A 22,937-nucleotide genomic window follows, 5' to 3' on the forward strand; every position below is an offset into this window, starting at 1 on the left:
CCCGTGGATAGAAGGGAGACATCTGCATCCATTCCATAAGCATTTATTGAGGACCTACTATGTGCCGGGCCTCTGCTGAGCACCAGGCTCTGATGGAGCAGAGCCCCAGCCCAGTTGCCCTCCCCACTCCCCACACAGCAAGGATGGAGAGGAATGTGCTGGAAGCACCCTCTCCAGTGGCCACACTCGGAACATGCGCCTTGCTTGCCCCAGCCACATCCAAGAATCCATGTCTTCCCACTCCTGAGAGTCAGATAGGTGGTTCCATAAATTAGCTAAGGTCTCACAGCCAGGAAGTGGAGGTCAGGCCTCTCTCCCCCAGATGCACATGCCACTGTTTCTCCCTCCACACCCAGCCCAGGAGTACTCTGGACCTCTGTGCCTCCACCAACCAGGAGGACTGGGGGGAAGAGGGAAGACAGCACAACTCTTATCCAACGGAGGAGGGATGCCACTGCCAGCCTCCTGCCACACACACTGCTTCTAGGTATTCTTCTGGAACATGGCGTCCATGCTGTGTTCCCAGAGGATCCATCCCGGGGCTCTAGGGCCCTGTCACCTGCTTCTGTCAAATCAACTCTACTATAAGCTCTTTTATTTTTTCTAATTTAAAAAAATTTTTTTTCAGATTTTATTTATTTATGAGAGAGAGCATGAGCAGGGAGAGGGGCAGAGGCAGAGGGAGAAGCAGATCCCCGCTGAGCAGGGAACCCCACGCGGGGCTCCATCCCAGGACCCTGAGCTGAAGGCAGACGCCCAACCGACTGAGCCACCCAGGCGCCCTGTAAGCTCTTTTAGATTCTGGGTTCGGAGTTAGAGTTTGTTTAAAGAAAGGTTCAGATGCTACAACTATAATGAGTTCACCCCGCTGTCCCCCTGCTAGAAATCCTCCTGAATGTCCTCATCACTGACAGAATCCAGTCTACACATCTTAGCTCAGCACACCAGACCCTCTCTCCACCTCCCTGCCCCTGCACCCCGGGCAGACACAAAGGTTGTTCTTCAAGGAAGAACCGTCCTGCAGACTGCTCAAAAGCACAGTCTCTGACTCACAGGCCTGGGTTCGAGTCCCAGACTCTGTTTCCATCTGTTAAATAGGGAAGGTGTGGTGCCAGCATGGGAGGGAAGCGAATAAGGCCATCAGCAAGGCGTCCCCAGTTAGGAAGGACTAGGTGTGCATTCTCATTACCCAGGACCTCATCCACTCCTACCTCTGCACCTGCTCATGGGCTTCCCTCCGTAGTTCCCCTCTTTCTTCTCACAGTCAGAAGAAAGTCTCCTTCCCTGATGTTCTGGAACATCAGTCCCCTAAGTATTATTATGGAATATTTTAAGAAATAATAAAATTAAATAAAATAATATATTAAAAATATAGTGAGGGCCTGGTGCCTTTCCTTCAGCTTTGTCAAATGTTAATATTTTGCAAAATTTGGTTCCAATATATTTTTTTAAGAACTGAACCTTAAGGGGCACCTGGGTGTCTCAGTCAGCCTTGGGCTCAGGTCGTGATCTCAGGGCCCTGGGATGATGCCACGTTGCTCAGCTGGGAGTCTGCTTCTTCGGCTCCCTCTGCCCCTCCCCCTCTCCCTCTGCACAGCCCCCAGCCGTGCTCTCGCACTCAATCTCTCTCAAATAAATAATCTTAAAAAAAAAAAAGGACCGAACCTTGAAACTTGAGTCGAAGTTCTTTATGCTACCCCCCCACTCCATTCCCCTCCAACTCCCTCCAGAGATAACGCTATTCTGCTGTAGGCATCATTTTGTGCAGTTTTCATGTTTATGCCACATAGGGATGTATTCACAAATAACATGGGTGTATCATACCCATAATCATAATATGCCACCATTCTGCAGGGCTTTCCCTTCTGGACGGCTTTAGATGGTCTCACCCTGGGTGTACCCTTTCATACGTGCGGCAGTGGCGTGACAATGTGATAGTCCACTTCCCAACCATGTCACAATTTCTTTACCCATTTTGTTGGTAATCACGAAAGCCCCATTTCAGTTTTTGCTATGACAACAATGTTGCAGTAAGCCTTCTTGTCTCCTGTGCACACACGTGGGAGCATTGTTCAGACTTCGGCTGGAGACCTATCAATGGGTCAAATCAATTTAGCAGGTGAAGGTCAGCATTTTTAAAACTCAAAACTGATTCGAAAATAACGTGCATCACACGTGGTCAGGGTAATTAGCAGGGTGAGAGTTGCATCAGTCATGAACGTGCGGTGTATGCTTATTGAGGATACTATCAAAATTTTTTAAAAACTCTACTTTAGAGTGAGAACTTAGAAAGTGGAATTGTTGGGGGACGCCTGGGTGGCTCCGATGGTTAAGCGTCTGCCTTCAGCTCAGGTCATGATCCCAGGGGTCATGATCCCAGGGTCCTGGGATCAAGCCCCACGTGGGGCTCCTGGCTCAGCAGGGAGCCGGCTTTCTCCGTCTCCCTCTGCCTCTCCCCCTGCTCATGCTTGCTCTCTCTGTATCTCTCTGTCTCAAATGAATAAATTTTTTAAAAAAATTAAAATAAAAAAGAATGGTTTAATTTTTTAAAAAAGTGGAATTTTTGGATCACAGGGAAGGTCCTTCCTAGAATTGCCAAATTACTCTCCATAGTGGCTCTTCTTCCTCACCCTCTCACCAGACCCGAGGAGTGTGCCCACTGAACCACACCCTCACCAACACTTGGCATTGTCAGACTCTTTAATGTGGAATTTATAATTCCCCCACTCCGACCAAGGCACATATCACGGGCTGTCTGGAACTGGAATGATCTTTCTCCTTTCTGGCTTCCCCGAGGCGACTGTGAGCTCTTCGCTGGAGCAGGCTGTGTCCCTTTCACTTTGTGTCTCCAGGCCAGCTTGGGCTCACAGTGAGTGCTTAACAAGTCCGTGTGGATAGTTTTTAAGTAATCTCTACACTCAGTGTGGGGCTCGAACTCATGACCCCGAGATCAAGAGTCACGTGCTCTGCCAACTGAGCCACCCAGGCGCCCCAAGTCTGTGTAGATTTGAACTGTCAAGGAGAAAAAGGGTGGCAAAAGTGTATAAATTATATCAAGAGATAAAAGGATACTGTGGGAGCCCCAGCTCAGGGTGCAGGTGCCTGGGTCCCCTAGGTGGAGGGTAGGGAGCTTCCAGGGGTGCTGCTCTAAGCAGTTGAAAAGGAGAAGCAGTGGGCCCCACCCCTCCTGAGTGGCTCCAGCAGGATGCTCTTAAGCTGGGGCCAAGTTCAGACACAGGAAGGAGGTCACCACCAGCCCCAGGGCAAATGGGTACCTGGTCCAGGCCCCAACGTCAATGGCTGGGTGTCTCGCTGCACCCACCTCCCATGGGAGCCTCTCCTACAGGGAAAACAGAAGGGACGGGAAGCTCTGGTCAGAAATCCCAAACTCAGGATTCACAGGGAGCCAGTGATTGCGGGGGCCTCTGGGAGGGGGAGGGGAGGGGATAGGGGCTACATTGGAGGGAAATTACCTTGTGCCGTCTCTTTTCTTAACTTTTGAATTTTGGACTATGTGAATATACAGCCTATAACTCAAAATAAATAAAAATAAAGATGTTCATATCATCACCCCCCAAGTTCCAAGAGCCAGCAGGACTTCCAGGAAACCTACCTCCACTCTCTGTCGGACCTGGGCCTGAAGAGGTGAGAAAAGAAAGGGCGGTGATGCTCAGACCCTCTCCTTGGACTCAGAGGGAACACTCGGGGGTTGTGGGGGCAAGAAGACAATTGGACATAGGAGGGGCTACCAGCTGTGAATCCTAGGCCTCCTTCACCAGTATGCCCCCACCCACACCTCAGCTGCCTCCTGGAGACTCATTCCCAGTTCTGCTGTGTGACTTTGCACAGAGTACAGACCTCTCTGGGCCTCAGGTTACTTCTTGTAAACAGAGTTCACATCCCCTTCCCAGATTTCACTCTTGGCTCTGACTGTTCTTTAACCTTTTTCTGGCCCTCCATGACTGCAGTTGGGAGGGGTAGAAATGCCACCCCCCATGCTAGCTGTGCCATCTTGTGGTTTGAAGCAAATAACAGGTACTTCTGAAGGGCTTCCTCAGCCCCTCACTCCGGATAGGGTAGCAGGGCCAGGAGGGGCGGAGTCGGGCCAGAAGGGCTGACTCAGTGCAGCAACCACCCAGCCTGGTCACCCGCCGTGGGTGGGGTGCCAGCCCAGGCCCTCTGGGATTCCCAGAGAATTCCTTCCCCATGCCATAAGCTGCCCTGGGCGGCCACCCCAGCCCACAGTAACCACTTAGCCACCACCTTCGCTACCGCCTCAGGAGCCTTCACTCACACTTGCACTCTCCCTCACACACACCAATACTCACCTCACACACACACACTCACACACTCTCCCTCACACACTCACACCAACACTCTCGTCACATACTCGCACATGCCACAGTTACACTCTCCCTCACAAACTCACACTCTCCCTCACACACCCACACCTACTGTCTTCCTCATATACTCGTGTACTCTCCCTCACATATGCTCTCTTACACACTCTTTGTTTTTTTTTAAAGATTTTTATTTATTTATTCGACAGAGATAGAGGCAGCCAGCGAGAGAGGGAACACAAGCAGGGGGAGTGTGAGAGGAAGAAGCAGGCTCACAGCAGAAGAGCCTGATGTAGGGCTCGATCCCATAACGCCGGGATCACACCCTGAGCCGAAGGCAGACGCTCAACCTCTGTGCCACCCAGGCGCCCCTCTCTTACACACTCTTATACACTCTCCCTCACACACTGTCTCACACACTCACTCTCTCACACACACTCACGCCAACTCTCTCCTACACATTCACATTCTCTCCCTCACACTCTCACACACTCACACGAACCCTGTCACACACTCTCCCTCACACACGCACACACTCTCCCTCATACATTCACACTCTAACTCCCACACTCTCATCCACACCCTCACACACACTCACCCTCTCAGGAAGCCTGAAAGGAAACAATACTTGTTCTGTTTGCCTTCACCCCACCCCCACGCCCCAGTCATCGATGCCATATTTACTTATTTCAGACATGGCTGACCACCTTCACATGCAAGGGACCAAAGAGGAAACGGACGGTAAGAATGTGGCCAGCTAACTTTAACATGTGCTCCTGGGCTGGTGAAGAGAGAAAAGAATCTTCTGGGACTTCCTCTGATCACAGAAGGAAGCATGATTCCTTCTCATTTTGACCTCTTGAGAAACATCCTGGTTCTGGAGTCCTGAAACAGGGGGGTCTACCCAGGTCTTCCCTCCTCCTGTGCCCTGAGGTGTGCGGGCAGGTAAGGTGTGACCCCTCCCCAGGCACCTCCACAAGCAGAAATGAAAAGCAGAAGTTCTGGAGCAGGACCACTGGAGTCCTGACTCTGACCACTTGTCTGCTGTACGGAGAAGCTGCACAGCCCCTCTGGCCCTCCATGTTCTTGTGTGTAAAATAAGGATCGAGCACTGTATTAGCAAGATCCCAGCAGGAAACTGCCAACACGTCCCCAACGAGGGACTGAAGAGAGGTGAACGAGTGGGTCCACCCACAGAGGTGCGGCAGGGTCAAGGGCCCGGAGAAGGGATGGTACAGCACCCTGGAGCTAACAACTGTGGAGAGCTGTTACCGCTCCAAGCCTGAAAAGTGGCCCATGAAACAAACCCCTGGACCTCTCTCTTCTCCTGCCCTCCAATCTTACCAGCGCCTCTCATTGCTCAGAGGGCAAGGGAGCCAAGTACTTCAGGCCACAGAGGTCAGCTTCCCAGGGCCGCCCAGAGCAAGTGCAGAAGAATAGACAGTGGACCTGGAGGGGTGAGTGGAGAATGTCTAGCATAAGGAAGTACTTTGTAAAGCCCTTAGTTCAGTCAGCAAATATTCTCTGCAATTGTCTTTATTTGCATAGTCCTGAGGGGTCTGAATAAAGAGAAGTGCTTGTGGATCGAAAGAAATGACAATCTAATGGTGGATTTTGTTTTGTGGAATGACCAAGGAGGGAACATTGATAAGGCAGAAGATTTTATCAAGCTCTCCACAAATCATGCCTGAGTCCCCTCCCCCACTGAACAATCAGTTGTTGAGTGCCCATTACACCCACTGGCCAGGAGAAGTAAGTACAGGAGTCTGGACTGAGCTGCAAAACCCCCTGAATTCTGAGTCGGAGTCAGGAATGATGGAGGTCACAGTGGAGGCTGATTACAGTTCCCAGTCACTCTCTGAGGTCACCCCATCCTTCTATCCAAGTCAGCATGTTGGAGCCCCCAAGAAAGGGGCAGGTCTCTGGCAATTCTGCCTCTTTCCAGATTTGGGGAAAGGGCCCTGCACCATGAGGGGAAGCTGCCCAGGCCTCTGCCCTTCACCTGCCAACAAGAGAGGACGGTGAGAAGGAGAGGGGACATCATCCCAGTGATCCTCTTGGGAAAGGGGACCAGCATGGAAAATCTCCCTGGGGCCAGGGCCAGGCAGGAGCAGCCTTTGTCTGGCAGGAGACCAAGACGATGACGTCAAGTCCACCTGGGCTGGGTCCTGGCCTCCAGCCACGCCCCACGCCCACCTTGGCAGGACTGAGGCCCTGTGAGCCGGCCCTTGCCTGGGCTGCCTGGCCAAAGCTGGGAATGGCTGAAATATAGGGGTTCACCCACCAAACAGGGCTGGCTCCTATGCCAGCTTTGCCAGCCTCTGTTTCTGGATCATTCAGAAAGCAGAGGTCCAGCGGCAAGGGGTGTGCCATGCCCTTTGGAGGGGGCAGGGAAGGGTCATGGCTGAGGCGCTCTGGAGAGGAGAGGGAGAGAAAGGCCTGCTGTTTGCCCAGGAGCTGACAGACACTAGGGCCCTTGTCCTGGGGCAGCGGGGGAGGCTGCTGGCCAGATGGAGAGTAGCGGGGGGAGAGGAGGGACTCCCGGGCTGAGCAATCAGCCTCTTCCTCCCACACCCCCACCGAGCTCCTGGGACTCTCTTCCTCTCCAGCCCAAGATGAAGAGAGGAGGGTTCCTGAGGCCTGGTGAAGCCTAGCCCCCAGTCCCACCCCGACATCACAAGCTCTGGAGGCAGTCCCAGGGTGCTCAGAAACACCCCCAAGTTGTTGAGCAAGGTGCTGCCTTCCTGAGGCCCCAGTGCTGTAAAACCCTCTGGGTCTGGGCTGTCAAAGCTGGACAGGCTTTTCTCTGGAAGGGGCCCTCCTGGTAGGCATGAACAAACCCAGCCTCAGACCATCAAGGCAGTCTGGGGAGGAGGCCTGCGTTCAGCCAGTTGACAGATACCTATTGAGTCTGTGCTGTGTGCTGGCCACTCTGCAGGGGCAGCAGGATGAGAGCTCCCCGAGGGCCTCAGCCCCCCAGTCTCCAGGGCACCCAGCTCCTGCCCAGCCCCTGACCCAGAGCAGACCTACATGGGTTGGGCCAAGCTGGACCTTAGCAGCTCCTTCTTTGGTCGGCACTGCTGTCATTCTCTGCCCTCTTTCTGAACTTAGCCACCCCCAGGAGCAGCCCGAGACATCAGCCAGCCCTGAGTATTGTCCGGGGGTTTCCTGGGGGAACTAAGAGGAAGGCTCTCCAAGCACTTGGAGCAGGAGCCTGGAGGGGGAAAGGATTCATGACAGACCACTGCCAACACCTGTTGCCCACCCCTAGGTGGTGCTATGGCTGCATTAGTGCACTCAGGCGGCCTCATCCCCGTCCCATTTTACGGAGGAGAAAACTGAGGCTTGCACAGTGGAGGGGACTTGAAGGCAATCAAACGGCTAACGGATCGTTCCCACGCTACCGATGGAGTGGAAACAGCTATCTAACACGTTGGTGAAGGTTGTACAGCTAGTACGCTGTCCCCAATGTCGTGGATAAGGAAAGCTCCGGGAGGTGAAGGGACTTGTTCAGTGCCACACAGCTAATAAGTGACAGAGCTGGGACCCCGGCTCAGTCCTGCCTGACCCCCAGAGCCTGCCGGCTTAATCCTCCCTCTGCAGAAGAGTCGCAGACAGGAAATCTGGGAGGAGAATGTGCTCACCCACGAGAGCTCACCAGAGGGCAGTTCCTTTGCCTTCCCAGACCCTGCCTAGAACTCCTCGTCAGGGGTGGCCAGGAAGAGCTTCTCGCCATCGGGACAGGGCCTGCGCCTCCAGCCTCCATCTAGAGCTTTCCTCTGACTTCAACTGCAGTGGGCCTCCACGCCCAGGATGGGTGCTCTCTGGGTACCACCGTCTGTGGGCCACATGCAGGCTGCACCTGCCCCGATTCCTGCAGACTCCAGCGCCAACCACCATGATTCATTAGCTCTGCCTTGGTCCCTACGGACAAAATGCACATCAGCAGGGAAAGAAGTTAGACAGCAGGGAGGACTTCCAGGTTGTCGGGGATGGAAGATGCAGGATAGGATGACAGAGGTTTGACGTTCTTTAAGAGAGGAATATGCTAGACTGCCCGGGTAAAAACCCAAATTCAGGGGTTCCAAACTAATTAGCTTCCTTCAGCTTCTCCAGCTCCCTCCCCTCGGGGCCTGAGTGCTGGGAGTGGGAGCTGGAAGGCTGCCTCCAGAACCTGTTCAGACCTCCAACCAGGACACACCCGGCTGCTTACCCTGTTCCCATTCAGAGCCAAGAAGAATGAGCATTTCCTGAACCTTTCTACAGTCCTTCCCTGTCTCTATCAACGCACTGAATCTTCAAACAGCCCCCGGCAGGGGCACAGCTATTATGTCCACCTGAAAGGTGAGGAAACCAAGACCCAAGGCCTTTGCCAGGATTCTCCATCTTCCCAATGTCTGTTCATCCCTTGGGGCTCAGCTTCAGGGTCCCCTCCGCCCCAGCAGGTCACACCGAGGACCTCTGCTCCCTGCGGGGCAGTCAGTGCACAGGGACCACCACCAGGCTCTCCAAGGCAACCTGCCCCTTCCTAGCTCTTCACCTTGAATAAACAACTTCCCTAAACCTCACTTCCCTTATCTGTCAGATGGGGATAATGAACTACCAACCATAGGGGATGGTGCTGAGTAGTCAACGAAATGACGGACATCTCCGATGCACCCTCCCCACACCAGTCAGTAGTTCCAGCACTGACTCACGTCCAAGGCCCCAGCTTCCTGCAGCTCTGAGCTCTGGAGACAGGCTCTCCTACCTCCATCCAGCTCCAGCCTTGTTTGGCCAACAGACGGGGGTCAGGAGGCTGGGCCTCAGAGACATGGAGGGCCACGGGCTGAGGGTGGGGCCTAGCTGAGGACCAACACAGGCACAGAGGTGGGTACCAGGGACCCCCGGGCCCCGGCTATAGATGGACGAGGGTGGAGGTGCCACCCAGCAGGTCTCTGTAGGGGCTTGGCTGGTCAGTGCCCTCAGGGTAACCCATGCAGTTCCTATTTACCCCCTGGGGCCAGAGGGAGGGTGGGTATCCTGTCCCAGCTTCCCCACTGCGTTCCAAGAGCCCAGGGAACCACTTCCTGGCTTTGGGTCTAGTGGAGGAGGGGTTCAGTCTGGGAGACAAGGTGGAAAGGGGACCAAGGGAAAGATCAGCAACAGTTTGGGGGTAATGTTTGGATTACTGCTGCTGCATAACAAATTATCCAAAACTTAGGGGTGTGAAACGACCACCATTTTATTCTGCTCAGAGCTTTAGGAGTCAGGAATTTGGGAAAGGCCTGCTAGGCAGCTCTCACCTGGGGTCTTATACAAATGCTATTAGATGTCTCCTGGGGCTGAAGGCATCTGAAAGGCTTGATGGGCTGGATGCCCAAGACATCTCCCTCCCATAGCGGGAAGCTCAGCTGAGGCTGTTGCGTGAGACCACTTCCATGGGGCCTCTCCAGCTGGGCAATCTTAGGGTGGTCTGACTTCTCACGTAGGGGCTGGCTTATCCCAGAGCAACTGTCCTAAGAAAAGCAAGAGGAAGCTATGGGCCTGTTATAACTTAGCTTCCATAGTCCCATAGCATCATTTCCAGTGTATTTTACTGGTGGAAGCAGCCACAGCCCTCCCAGATTCAAGGGAAGAAGGACGTAGATCCCACCCCCTCCCTGGAAAGAGTGCCAAAGGATATTGGGACCATGTTTTTAAACTACCTCAGGTAACATCATAGAACAGATCCCTCCCCATGCTAACTGGGACCTCACAGGTTATGGGCCCGAGGGATACCAAGAGACCAGCATCCATCCTACAGATTTGAAGACAGGGGCCCCGAGAGGACAGAGCTTGGCTCTCAGCACCTGCGTCGGCCCCATGCTGCCTGTCCATGACAGTGAACACCGAGGAGTCCTCAGGCGCTGAGGCCCAGGGCTGGCAGCCACTTGGAGAGGTATGTGGGGGGCTGCCTATGCCCAAGGGGTATCTAAGTGTGTGCGTGCGCGTGTACAAGCACTGGCGTGTGTGGATGTACAGGGGAGGTTACTGCACTCACTAGAAGATCCTGTGCCCCGTTACCAAACTCCGCTCTTGTAGGACACAGATTTTGCAGCGCAGTGGGAAAGTTGAGGCAGGGCCATGGGGACGATAGGGCTTCAGGAGGAAGGGGCTGAGTCAAGAGTGTGTGCCGAGCCAGAAAAAGGCCTATGTGGGTTGAAGGGGCTAGGATCCTGGGCCTGGGGTCTTGGGGTTCAGGGCCCCCAAGAAGCAACATCATTAGAATTAGCAGCAGCCAATCATCAGAAATTGTTGTTTCCTGGCAGCACAGGGAAACACCTGCGGGGGGTGGGGGTGGAGACTTGAGGGGTCCGGGAGGCCTGGAGAAACACAAGGTCCTCAGTCCCCGCCCTAAGGCCAAGAGGTGAGACACCTCTTCAGTACCCCACCTGTCCCCGCCGGCCCTGAAGCTGCTGTAGCCCAACGGCATAGCACAGTGGCCAGGGCAAAGCTGCTGAGGCAGGCCAGCGTCCCAGTGCGCGGCAGCCTTCACCCCCAGGGGCAGGGACTCGTCCAGCCACATTCCGGACAGCTCTCAGTAGAGCTTTGTCGAATGAATGAAGAGTGGCTGCGAGCTGGAGTGAGTGGTGGGCTGGAGTTGGCCCTGGCCCTTGCCCCTTGTCCCTTGCCACTCTGTTCGGCCTCCAGGCAGGGTGGCTACTGCCGCGGCCCCATGCCCACTCCAGAGGCCCACCCAGGCCCTCGGGCACTTCCTGAGCAGCAGGACAAGTCCTGGCCTGCGTGCCCCTGGAAGGAGGCAGCTTATCAGAGGGGAAAGGACACTTTGTTCAGGCCTGGCCATCTGCCTGGGCTGGGGGTGCCCTGCTCAGGGCCTGGCAGGCAGAGCTGGCCACTGCATGCAGGAAGATCCCAGTGAGCAGATTGGGATGAAGGCCCGGGAAGGGCAGATGAGCAAGTCTCTGTGCCCTGGGCCATGCCAGGACCTCGGGTTGGGCCCCTCTCAGAGGTCCACTCAGGCCCTCCCTTCCCCTCCACCATTCTACCGTCTCTCCATTCATTTCCTACTTCTCTGACTCCTGATAAGGTTTTTCGCTCACTCACTCCATTCATTCATTAAAGCAATATTTAAGGAACACTCGGAATGTGCTATAAGTATCTAGGCCCTGGGGACACAGCAGCAAGCAAAGCAGGCAAGTGTGCCTGCCCTCATAAAGCTTACGTTCCACTTCAGAGACAATAAGCACAGGAAAAAATGAAATAGTGGGTGCCTGGGTGGCTCAGTCGGTTACGGTTACGCGTCTGCCTTCACCTCAGGTCATGATCCCGGGGTGCTGGGATCAAATCCCTCATCTGCTGCCCTGCTCAGCGGGGAGTCTGCTCCTCCCTCTCCCTCCGCCCCTTCCCGGCTTATGCTCTCGGCTTGTGGGCTTGTGCTCTCGTGCTCACTCTCTCTCAAATAAATAAATAAAATCTTTTTTTTTAAGGTTTTATCTATTTATTTATTTGACAGAGAGAGAGACAGCCAGCTAGAGAGGGAACACAAGCAGGGGGAGTGCAAGAGGAAGAAGCAGGCTCCCAGCGGAGCAGTGAGCCTGATGTGGGGCTCGATCCCAGGACCCTGGGATCACGTCCTGAGCCAAAGGCAGACGCTTAACGACTGAGCCATCCAGGCGCCCCAATAAATAAAATCTTTAAAAAAAATGAGGGGCGCCTGGGTGGCACAGCGGTTAAGCGTCTGCCTTCAGCTCAGGGCGTGATCCCGGTGTTACGGGATCGAGCCCCACATCAGGCTCCTCTGCTATGAGCCTGCTTCTTTCTCTCCCACTCCCCCTGCTTGTGTTCCCTCTCTCGCTGGCTGTCTCTATCTCTGTCAAATAAATAAAATCTTAAAAAAATAAAAAATAAAAAATAAATTAAAAAAATGAAACAGGTGCTATGTTAGATGATGAAAGTGCTCTGAAGAAAATAAAGCAGGACAGGAGCACAGGGACAGAGCCAGTAGTAGGGGACGAAGGGAAATAGATGCCTTTTTCCCCCCCAACATATACAGTGGTTAAGAAACACCCCCTGAGAAGGTGACAGCTAAGCAAAGACCTCAAGGAGGTAAGGAAGTGAATCACATAAATTCCTAGATGAAGAGCCTCCAAGGCAGAGGGAACAGCGACTACAAAGGCCCTGAGGCAGGAGTGGAGGGAGTGTGTGCAAGAAACAGCAAAAAGGCTAGTGAGGCCAAGCACACAGAGCAGGAAGGAGGGCAGGAGATGGGGTCAAAGATGGAGAGGCAGCTGGATAAGAAGGGGCCCTGTCAGTCCTTGGAAGGACTCGGGCTCACACTTAGGTGATGGGGAGCCAGTGCAGGGCTCCGAACAGAGGATTTATGCTTTAAAATAACAGTAGCTCATGTTACATAGCATTTAATATGTATCAACCACTTTTCTAACCCCCAAACATGTATTAAACCATTTAATCCTCCTAGTAACCTTTATTAAAGATGACGAAATTGAGCTAGAGACGTCTCTACACATTAGATGTTAGTAGCAACCTCCCCTAACTCCAAAAATGTCTGCAGACATTGCCAAATGGCTCCTGGCAGACAGAATAGCCCCAAGTTGAGAACGGCTACCCAAGTGTCCTCCTGTCTACTCCATCTGCCACTGTCCCAGCTTGGGCCCATAACCCTCTCACTATGACAGTTGTGACAGCCTCCTAATTGGCCAATCAGCCCCCTGTCCTATCCACTCCACCCTCCATGGTATACCTCTCCATGCCACTCTCCTAGCTTTTAGCCCTCTATGGCTCCCAGGGCCCTGGGAATAAACACCAAGCCATTTAGGTTGGTCAGAGTGGTCCTATACAATCTGGCTCCTGCCGGTCTCTCCGGCAATATCTTTGGGCCCCCTCCTCCCACCTACACTCCCCTCCGTCTAGCAGCGGGTGTTAAGCCTACTGTGTGCCAGCCACAGCCGACAGGGAGACAAAGCCCCCCAGGGCGTGTCCTCAGGGTGTATCTGTCCAGGGTAGGGGAGAGCAGCTGAACTCGCAGATCCTGTTCTTCTGGAGCCGGGGAGACGCCAGCGCTCCAGGAGGATAGGGGCTGGAGCTGAGCTGGAATGGATGGGCGGCGGGGGAGAGAGGAGGAGGGGAGGAGGGGGGAGGGGGAGGGGGAGGGGGAGAGGGCGGGGCACGGAAGACCTGCAGTGGTGGGGCAGCAGCTGGGAGAGGCCCGGAAAGCTGTGGCTGTGATTTGGGGCCAGGAAAGGGACGGAGAGAGCACGTGTGAAGAGGGATGGAGGGCGGGCAGCAAAGGACTACACATGAACAGGTGGACTGAGCACGAGGCCCAGGAGAGGAGTCCAGGATGGTTTAGGGAGGTGGACCGTGGGGTGGTGGTGCCGGCTGGACACTGTCCCATCACCACGGAGCTCTCCTGGCAGGCATGCCCTCCCCTCCTCACTTCATCTGTTGAACTCCGCCTCCCCCTGCAAGCGCAAATCACAAACGGTGCCTCCTCCTTGAAGCCTTCTGGATTCCTTCCTGCTGGAATGGCAGGCTCCCTCCCGCATGTCTCCAAACCACTATTGCGGGAACATCATCATCTGCTTTCATTGCCAGGGTCTGCTGTTACCCCACAGCGCCGGCTGTTAATTTCCTGTGGGCAGGGAGGTGTCTTTTACCCTCGGTCTCCTCACAAATTAAATCAGAGCGCCTCCAGCAGAGGTAGAAAGAGCCCGCGTTCGCGGCTCGCGTGCCCGCCCAGATGCGCAAGCTCTGCGGTCGCGGCGGGGCCTCCGGGGGGCGGGGGGGCCGCGGCCACGCTGCACTGGCCGCCGTGGCAGCCGCCTCCGCCCGCCCTCGCGCTGCAGTCGCCCACGCGCGACCCGGGCCGCCTGCTTGCCTTCCGCCCGCCCCTCTCCGCCCTCGGGGGCGGGGCTGGGAGATTCCGCGGGGGGAGCCCCTGGCTGACCACCGCACAGAGGCGTCGGCCAGGGGGCGCTCCCTTGTGGGAGACCCCCCCGCCCCGTATCCTTGTAATAATTACAGCAGCCAGTGAGGCCACCTGCCTTGAGACCCCAGCAGCCTCCGACGTGGCCTCCCTGCGTCTGTCCTTGCCCCCTACAGTCCCTTGCCCCCTGAGCAGCCAAGGAAGACTTTTAAACCACATCATGTCGCTCCTCGCTCTGATCAAATAAGCCCTAGAAAAAACCCAGCTGGGCAAAATACATATCCTCTGCCTTCCCTCCTGACCTCACCTCCTAGTCCTCCCCTTCCCACTCACTCCTCTCCCACTGAGAAGAAGGGTCTTCTTCCAGTTCCTCACACAAGCCAGTGCCTCGGGGCCCTTGCACTTTGCTATGCCCTCTGCTGTAAGGCCCTTTCCCCCAAACCCCCTTGGCTCCCTCCCTCACTTCCTCCCACCTGCTTACACATCATCTCCTTAGAGCTGCCTTTCCCACCCCAACATTCTGTCTAAAACAGCATCCCATTACCCAGCTTCATCCTTCTTCACAGTACTTGTCACTCCCCGATGTATTATCTGTTTATTGTCTATCCTTCTAGCAATATAATAAAATGCTAAAAAAAAAATAAAAGTTCTGTACATCTTGTTCTCTGCTCTATTCCCCAGTGCCTGAAATAGGAACGGGATGCTTGATAAGTACTTGTTCGATGCCAAATAGCACTTCATTCAGCCCACACAAGAAGCCCCATGAATTGCCCATTTCACAGAAGTGGAAACTGAGATTCAGAGAGTTATGGGACCTGTCTGTGGTCACATGAGCTTTTCAGTGTTGGAGCTGGGGCTCCAACCCAATGAGTCTCATCTCTCTACTTCTCTGTTTTCCATTTCATTGCCCACCTGGAAAAGAATACAGGTGGTTTTGCCCTTCCCTTGCCCTGGGATAGGCAAAACTGACAACCAGTGACTCTAGACCTGGCCCAAGGCAGCATCTTCCTTAAAGGTCCTGCCCAGGAGCCCGCAGGGAGAGAGACCCTACCCGCTCCCCAGGAAGGCAGGCCCAGCTTTTGACCCCAACCACTTTTTCCTGGGACCTTCTGCACCATCCTCCCTGCCACTCCCCTCCCCCTTCCTTTTGGCCACCTCTGGTTCCCAAAAATGCCTTCAGAATAATCTGGAGGCTGCTTTTCTTACCTCTATCTCACCAGAGATACAGTGAAAAAGCGAGATACAGAAAGAGAAACATGGTGGGGGGTGGGGGAGCATGAAACAGAGACACACATGCAGAGACAACAGAGAAAGTTGGAAGAAGATGGGAGAGACAAGAAACCCAGAAAGGAGCTGAGACCTGGCGAGTTCTGGCAGTAATGGCTCCCCTCAAACCCGCAGGCCGGCCCAGGGCCACTGCCAACCCCACTGGCCCTTCGGAGTGGATTAGAGAGAGGCACCCTGGCTGCGCTCCAGAGCCTTCTGGCCTTTGAGCCAAGCACACTGGTGCAGGGCCCAACCCACAGGGCATCGCATGGCAGCTCTCCCCCGCCATGTGCGCAGGGAGGAGGAGGGCCACTTTCAGTGCCACCTGGTCCTCAGGTCTGACCCACAGATGCACCTGAAGAGGTCCCTGGAAGCCTCTGGGAAATGCCCAGCTCTCTCCATGTGGGCCGCGAGCCTGAGCCCAGCCCTCTGCACTCGCCCACTGGGCCTTCCCCTACAGCAGGTCCCTGGGCCATATCACTCCTGCCTTTGTCACTCAGGAATGTCAAACCGGGCCCATCCACAAACCCACCAAGGACTTCAAGGGGCTGGGACGAGGTCCTCATCCTTGCACCAGTGTGCAGACCCTCTTCCTGCTCCCACAGGCTACCTCCCAGCTCACAGACCTTCTTCTCTGTAGTTCATAGGAACCCCCCGGAGCATGGGGGGAGGTGGACAAGGAGATGGCATGACCCTCACTTGACAGGAAGGGAACAAGAGAAGCAGAGAAGTGAGGGATCACCTCAGAGTCTCCCGTACTAAATCAAGGGTCCTACCCCCTCGCTCCCCAGCAGCCACACCCTCGTGGGGGCCGAGGATGAGATGTCCCTTCCCCAGGAGCAGAGATGACCAATGAGTGGCCAGTTGGCTCACACAGGCGGCCAAGGAGCCTGAGCTGCCAGTGGGGGCCCAGCCTACCCCAACCCAATATGGGGCTGCCTGTGCACTCCACTGGCTGGCCCCACTCGGAGGGCAAAGAGGGAGGGGAGGAGCTCTGTCCTCCAGTACTCTGGGCCCTGGGATTCCCCACTCAAGCCTGGGTATGGGCTGGCACAAGGTCACGGGGCCTATTAGGATGGGGGAGGGAGAGAAGGCATCCTCTCCACGGGGTCCACGAGGAGTGCTACGTCTGTCCTGGGAGAGATCAAAGGGTCCAGGTGGAACCAGGGAACCCCACAGGCCACAGTCTAAGGCCCCCACCCTTCCCAACAGCCAACACTCTGGGAGGAAATAATTAGGGCACAGGTGAGTCATGGTATCACAAGGCTGCTTCCTGGCTGACTCAGGGGACAGTCAGATGGCCCTTCCACCAGCCCCCAGCCCAGAGGCTGAGTCAAGGATTCCAGGCGAACAACACCTCCTGGTGTCCAAACTGGGCCTGGCCCTCCCTCCCACCGGATCCCCGAAAAGTCAGGTATGAGGGTGCCCCATTCCATAGCCAATACAGGTACGGCATTGTGTGCCCCCGACTCAAGCCTATCCTTGCTTTTGGGATTTAGAGTTGGGTCTTCTAGAAGTCTGGACCTCCCTCTGACCAGGATCCCCCAAGGCACCTGGCACTGAGCATAGCACAGAGGGGCTGTGACCAGGGGCAGCAGGATGGGGCCCTGCCCCTACCCCTGTAACAGGGGCCCTCCTGCATTACTCCCCAGGGACCCTTTACCTGCCCCCAGCCCAGCCCTCCAAGCAGGTCCCCATGGCCCCAAGGCCGCTTTCCTGGCTTTGTCCCTGTGCTGGCTGGGCAGGAATTTCCTGCTGGAGAATTCCCGGATCCTCCCCACGAGGCCGGGAGCCTGGCCTGGGAACTTAGGAGGGAAGTCAGGGATGCTCCTACTAGCGGGGTCTGGTCTTGTGGTTGCAGGGGCTTTCCTGGCACTCTGACCCCTAGTCCTTCCCCAGCCCCAGGTCAGGTCCATCAAACCTCTTGTCCTCCACTGTGGCCCCTCCACTGGAACTCAGGGCTCTGCGATTGGGGCTGCCACACTGGGGGCTAGACCGAGACCCTGGATAAACTGAGCTTGCTCTTACATGAGGAGGAGGCGTGGGGTCCAGAGACAGCCAAGGAGGCCAAAGTCAAAGTGGGTTTTATTAATAAAAGCACAGGCCTGAGTCTGATGGGTGGGGACATTCTGCTGGGCAGGCCCAACCTGCAGACACATGGATACCATTGATCTCAAGACCCCTTGGCCCCAGGGGCGCCTTGGATGTGCCCTCATGAGGGGGAGGCTAAATCCCTCTTCAGGCTGAAGGGATGTGGGAGCAGGGCAGACTCGGGCCAGCACCAGCTTCACTCTGGAGGCCAGTTTCCCATCTCGTCCATCTCCTCCAGGAGCAAGTGCTGGGGGCAGAAATGGGTGAAGAAAAAGCCTTCAGCGCCTTTGGGCTCTCCCTTCCTGCTCTGTACCCCTAGAACCGTTCCCCTACCCCCCAAGAGATAAGCATCCTGAGGCCACTCCAGACCCTCCCCCATGTCCCCACAGCCAGCCAAGGCCACCAACCCTGAGCCACCTCCCTCCCACTAAATGAGGGACCCTTCTCCCTCCAACTTGGTTGGGGGGTGGTCCCTGGAAGCCCCAGGAGTCAGGCACCCCAGCCAAGCCCTCCCCTCCCTCACCTCTGTCCTGGACACCACACCAAGGGGACACTGCACCCTTCCCTCCAGCCTTGGGTGGTGCTTCAGCTGCCTCAGCGCCCCTCCCCTAGGTCCCCAGCATTCCCCAAAGGCTGGGGGGTGGCTTCCTTCCCCCTCAGCTTGGTGTCCCTAAGGGCAGATAAGGAGAGAGTGGGGGGTGGTGATGAGGATAGGACCCTCAAAACACCCACAGCAGGAAGATATTTCCTGGGACAGCTCTGTCCCCCAAGTGAGGCCTGAGCTGGGCCCCAACCTGCCACTACCCAGAAACTCCCTAGGGACCCCCAATGTTGCTCAGGCTACCCCAGGACTGTGACCCCTACCCCTGAGAAAGAGGCAGGCTGGCTTGGGGGTGGTTCTGGAGGGGATTGGGAGGAAAAGAGGGTGGGAAGGGTGACGAGAGATCCCTTTAGCGTGAAAAGGCAGAAGCAAGGGCCCCTGCCAGAGCTGGGGCCACCCGTGGTTTAGGACAAGGTGCACAGCCTTGTTCCCTGGAGCACGGAGGGGCCGGTGACTCAGGCCCACAGGCTCAGGACAGTGAGAGGGCTGCCCCTCAGTACCGGGGGAGGGGGGGCAGGCGATGCTGCTATGCACTCCCCCAAAGGGGTAAGTCACATCCCTAACACTCCAGTGCCCTTGACAGCTGGCAGGCATCCCCTCTTTTGTTTGATCCTTTAGTAGCTTCGGCCTTTTGGCTAAGATCAAGCGCCGTCTGGTTCTCCCACCAGTCTCCCTCTACAGGTAAAGAAGCCAAGGCCTGCCTCCAAGGCCACAGAGCAAATCCAGGCCAGAGCAGGGCTTCGGCTAAAGCCTTTGGCCTCTGAACCCTATGCTTCGTCCCTTTACTTTCCTACAAAACGGAGCTACGTAGCCTGTCAGGGCCAAATGTCCACGGAATGAAAGAATGAGTTGACGAATGAATGCGAATTAATTTAAAAGGACATCAACACGTTTTCCAACCACAGATCCGTCCATGGGCACTCAGAGAAGCTGGGACAGGCCCGACCTTGAAGGCCAGTGTCAACAAGTTTTTGTGGGAGTAAAGCGTGGGCGAGAATGGGGGAGAAAAGAGAACAAGAGCAATATTATGAGGTCAAGTAAGAGACGGAGAGACGGATGAAGAAGTGTGTGTGTGCAGGGGTCAGGCTCCGACTCTCAGAAATACCACCACCAAGAAGGGATGCTGCCTTCGCTACCCAGGCCGTGGGAGGTTGGAGCCAGGGCCACGGGCCTATGGAGGTGGGAGGCCCCACTTTCTCCAGTGCCCTCAGGCAGGGGGCAGTGGTCCGGGACAGGCCGGGCCTACCTGGCCGTCCACAATGCCCGCCTCCTCCAGCGTGATCTCTGGCTGGGTCAGCAGCTCTCGGCCCTCATGGCTGCCCATCTTCCAGAGGCGGGACTCCCGTTGTACTGCCAGAAGCTTCTTTAACTCCGACTCCACGAAACCTGAGAGTCAGAGAAATGGGCATGGGGCAGGCAGGAGATGGTGGGGCAACCTGCCGGCGATGGAAGGGAGAAGAGACGGCTCCGGCTCTCCAGGCCTCATCCCAGCCCTGTGCAGTCCCTGGTCACCCCCAGCCCTGGCCCCTACATTTCCATTACCTGGAGCTGGCCGCATAACCACCTCCCCACCTCCCTGACTTCCCCAGGAAATTCCCTGGCCAGTGGGCTCCCTCCTGCATGCTTGAGTGTGCGTGTTCTCACCTCCTGGGGAGAACATGCAAGGGGCAGACATCTGCCCTCACCTTCCACCAGCCACAGACTCAAGAACAAGGATCTGGGACTACCCCAACTGCCGAGGTGCAAGTCACAGCTCTGCCACATACTAGCTGTGTGACCCTGGACAAGTTACTTAAACTCTCTATGCCTCTGCTTCCTCACTATGAAGTAGAGATTATAATAGAGGACCTACCTTAGAGTTGTGATATGGCATTTCATGAAAAATGCTCAGAAGAGGGTCTGGCCCATAGTTTTGGCTATGCAAATGTCAACAGTGATCATGTTATGCTATTACCATCCTTGCTCACCACGTCTGGGCAGCACAGGGGCACCGAATGGGTTAGAAGTCTGTCCTGGGAAAGGGTGATGCTCCTGGGAGCACAAGCCCTAGTCACCGTCCCCACCTATTGCCTCCCAGACCTGGAGAAAGGACTAGCTTAGACTTCTCCAGTCGAGCCACGGGTCCTCAGCCCCACCCCCACACCCCGGCTCCAGTGGTCATCTTAGGTCCTCTGGTCCCACCTGGTGGTAAGAACTGGTATCACACCCCTGAGCAGGGGCCGAGAGGAGTCCCCGGGCCTGAGAGCAGGTTGCATGCCGCACTTACCCACTGTATCTGTTGACCTAAAAGTCTTATGCAGCGGTGACTGTAGGGTGACAATGCCTGGGACACAGAGCTTGAATGAGCCGTCCTCTTCCTCCATTTCCTCTTCCTTGCCTTTCTCATCAGGCAAGCCTTCCTTGAGAGGAAACTGAGGGCAAGCCCCGTCGCTGATCAGATGAGGACACGGACCCAAGCCTGCAGCCTCACCCCCAGATAAAAAAAAAGCAGGAGGGTACAGCTCCCCAAAAGTTAAGAGGGGTCTGCCCAAGCCAAAAATCCTGGGGCCCAGCCAAGTGTGGGGAGGAGCCCCACCCAGGCTTCACCCCCTACTGCCCCAGCCTGGTCGCACAGACCTTGGTCATGGCTGATTTCTGAAGCTGCTTGTACAAGGTGAGGAGGCGGTTCCAAGGAGTTGCCCCCACCTTCGAAGAGGCCAGCCTGAGGTCTCCTGTGAAGGCGCAGTGTCACTGACAGGCTGACAGGAACAAGGAGCAGCCCAGGCCTAGGTAGGCCCAGCTGGACAGGGGCACGGAGCAGGCTGAAGTGAGGGAGAGGTCCCTCGTTTTCTTAGCAAACACCTCCTATGTGCCAGGCACGGTACTAGGCACTCCGCAAAGAGCATCTCATTGACTCCTTGCAACTGCCCTCTGAGGTAGATACTGTTCCATTCTCATTCCAGAGACAAGGAAACGGAGACGCAGAATGGTTGAGCAACTTGCCCCTGTCCCACAGCTTGGCATAGTGGAATGGAATGAATTCAAATCCAGGCAGCCTGCCCCCAGCATTCCCTCAAACCATTCTGTGTCCTTCCAGGCCCCACACCCCCGAGGAGTCTGAGGAAGAGGGCCTATTTCTGGCACTGCCCCAATGCCTGTGGCCACCACACTCACCGTCAAGCAGACACTCCTTCTCCTCCTCCCTGGTGAAGGTCTTGGGGCTGACCTCCAGTGGCCCCGTGGCCCTCTGTGGGCATCCTTGTTCCACCTCCAAGGCTTGGGCAAAGTGGCCCCTGACCCCAAAGCATAGTCAGATGGGGGTGGCAGGTGGAGCCAGAGATGTGGCAAAGGCTCCCTAAACCCCCCAACTCCCCAAGGCCCTCCCATAGGCTCTGCTCAGCCCCCTCCCCCCTCCCGCCTCCAACAGCTCCCTGCTTGGTCTTCATCATTCAGGGGGGTTGTCACTCCTTGAAGGCAGAGTGAGGAAGAAGGTAGGGAACAGAACGGGAGGTGGGCCCCCTTACTCACAGGGAGTGGTGCCAGGTCCAAATGGGAGTGGGAACCAGGAGGGAGAGAGTGGGGAGGAAAGGCAGGGTGAAGTGGGGACGAGGAAGGAGCTGGGAAGCAATGGCAGCCTGGCTCACCCTGGCACTCTCCCCTCCCAATCCCCAGCCTGTCCCTCTCTCATCTTTGGTGCCTCCACCCACAACCCCTGACTTGTGGGAAGACCCATCCCATCTCTGGTACCCTCCCTCCAAACCTTCCCCCGCCCCCAGCCCCCAGGCTCCTTCCCACCCTTGCTACATCTGTCCCTTCCTCACCCAGGTAGGGGTCTTATTTCAGTCCTCTATCCATCTGAAGACCCACATTCCTGGGCCTTCCTCAATTTGGGTCCTCCCATCTCAGCCCCATATCCTTGCCCCAGTACCCCCGTTCCAGGCCCCTGCCCGCCACCCACACAGCCCAGTCCCTCACCTGTCTTCGATCCTGGTATCCCCGGAGGCCTCCCTTACTGCCTCCTCCTTCTCTTCCCTTTCCTCCTTCTCAGACCAGTTGCCCAGCACCTCCTGGCTTCCCCGGGGCAGGATGGGCTTCACCTCTCCACCCTGGGCCCCCACCCTCAGGACCTCCATGGGGGTGGGGGTCTGGGCCCCTGGGTCCCCCATCCCTAGCCCTTTGGGATCGTGCCGTGGCAAGGCCACGGAGAGCGTGTAGGGTAGTGTGGTGGGCAGTCTTAGCTCCTTCCTCCCCACCCTTCCCTGGCGGTTTGTCATCAGGCGGGTGGCATCTTGCTCTTGTGAGGGGCATGCCCGGCTCCGCATCAGGGCGTTGTCAGAGCTCTTTGGGCTGCCCCTGCTCCCCATCAGGCTGCGGAAAAAGCGGAACATGGAGGAGCGGCCCAAAAGTCGGGATGGAGGGGATGGAGGGGGTGGAGCTGGGGCCTCCATCCTGAGAGACCCTGACTCAGAGGGAGGGGCTGCAGCAGCCACCCCACCAACTGCTTAAGAACAGGAGGAGTTTTCAAATTAAAACCTCCAGTTGGAAACTTCCAGGAGTTCTAGAAGGCAAAGGTCAGGGAGGGGGGGAATGGGGAGGCTGGGAGGAAGACACGGTGGGGGGTGTCGATTAGCTGGGGCCAGAGAGGGCAGGGGGTGGATGAGGCAGGGGAAGGAGGTATGGGGAGGCAGATTTGGGGTGGCTGATGAGGCTTCAGGAGGCATGGGGGCTGGGG

The 22,937-nt window shown here is 56.1% G+C and overlaps 2 protein-coding genes across 3 annotated transcripts in view; both read right to left on the reverse strand.

Annotated features, from left to right (window-relative positions):
• The window catches only part of ITPR3 (inositol 1,4,5-trisphosphate receptor type 3), an 81,539-nt gene extending 70,652 nt beyond the window's left edge, over nucleotides 1–10,887 (reverse strand). Inside the window, exons 1-2 of the mRNA XM_040644612.1 lie at nucleotides 10,749–10,887; nucleotides 9,091–9,185 (exon numbers count right to left, since the gene is read on the reverse strand). Of these exons, the coding sequence (XP_040500546.1) occupies nucleotides 9,091–9,185; nucleotides 10,749–10,887 (234 nt within the window). The remainder of the gene's footprint in view (nucleotides 1–9,090; nucleotides 9,186–10,748) is intronic.
• Nucleotides 10,888–17,602: 6,715 nt separating this feature from the next.
• LOC103665554 (putative gametogenetin-binding protein 1) lies at nucleotides 17,603–21,940 on the reverse strand. Of its 2 annotated transcripts, XM_008693503.2 has the most exons (6): nucleotides 21,380–21,940; nucleotides 20,843–20,937; nucleotides 20,493–20,637; nucleotides 19,473–19,612; nucleotides 18,149–18,295; nucleotides 17,603–17,872 (listed from the first exon to the last, which is right to left on the reverse strand). In XM_008693503.2, the coding sequence occupies exons 2-6, from the start codon at nucleotides 20,849–20,851 to the stop codon at nucleotides 17,822–17,824; spliced, it is 492 nt and encodes a 163-aa protein (XP_008691725.2). In that variant the 5' UTR covers nucleotides 20,852–20,937; nucleotides 21,380–21,940; the 3' UTR covers nucleotides 17,603–17,821. The 2 variants fall into 2 exon arrangements, with proteins under 2 accessions (XP_008691725.2, XP_040500684.1); XM_040644750.1 differs by lacking the exon at nucleotides 18,149–18,295 and having other exon boundaries at nucleotides 21,380–21,929.
• Between the last annotated feature and the right edge of the window lie 997 nt (nucleotides 21,941–22,937).

The sequence above is a fragment of the Ursus maritimus genome, unplaced genomic scaffold (genome assembly GCF_017311325.1).
Source record: "Ursus maritimus isolate PB19 unplaced genomic scaffold, ASM1731132v1 scaffold_30, whole genome shotgun sequence".
Classification (NCBI taxonomy): Eukaryota; Metazoa; Chordata; class Mammalia; order Carnivora; family Ursidae; genus Ursus; species Ursus maritimus.

Coding starts and splice junctions, on each gene's coding strand:
- LOC103665554 (XM_008693503.2), bottom strand. Junction 19,613..20,492: donor TAGGTCAACAGATACAGTGG/GTAAGTGCGGCA, acceptor TCTGACTCTCAG/GTTTCGTGGAGTCGGAGTTA. Junction 17,873..18,148: donor GTGTGGTGTCCAGGACAGAG/GTGAGGGAGGGG, acceptor TTCTGCCCCCAG/CACTTGCTCCTGGAGGAGAT.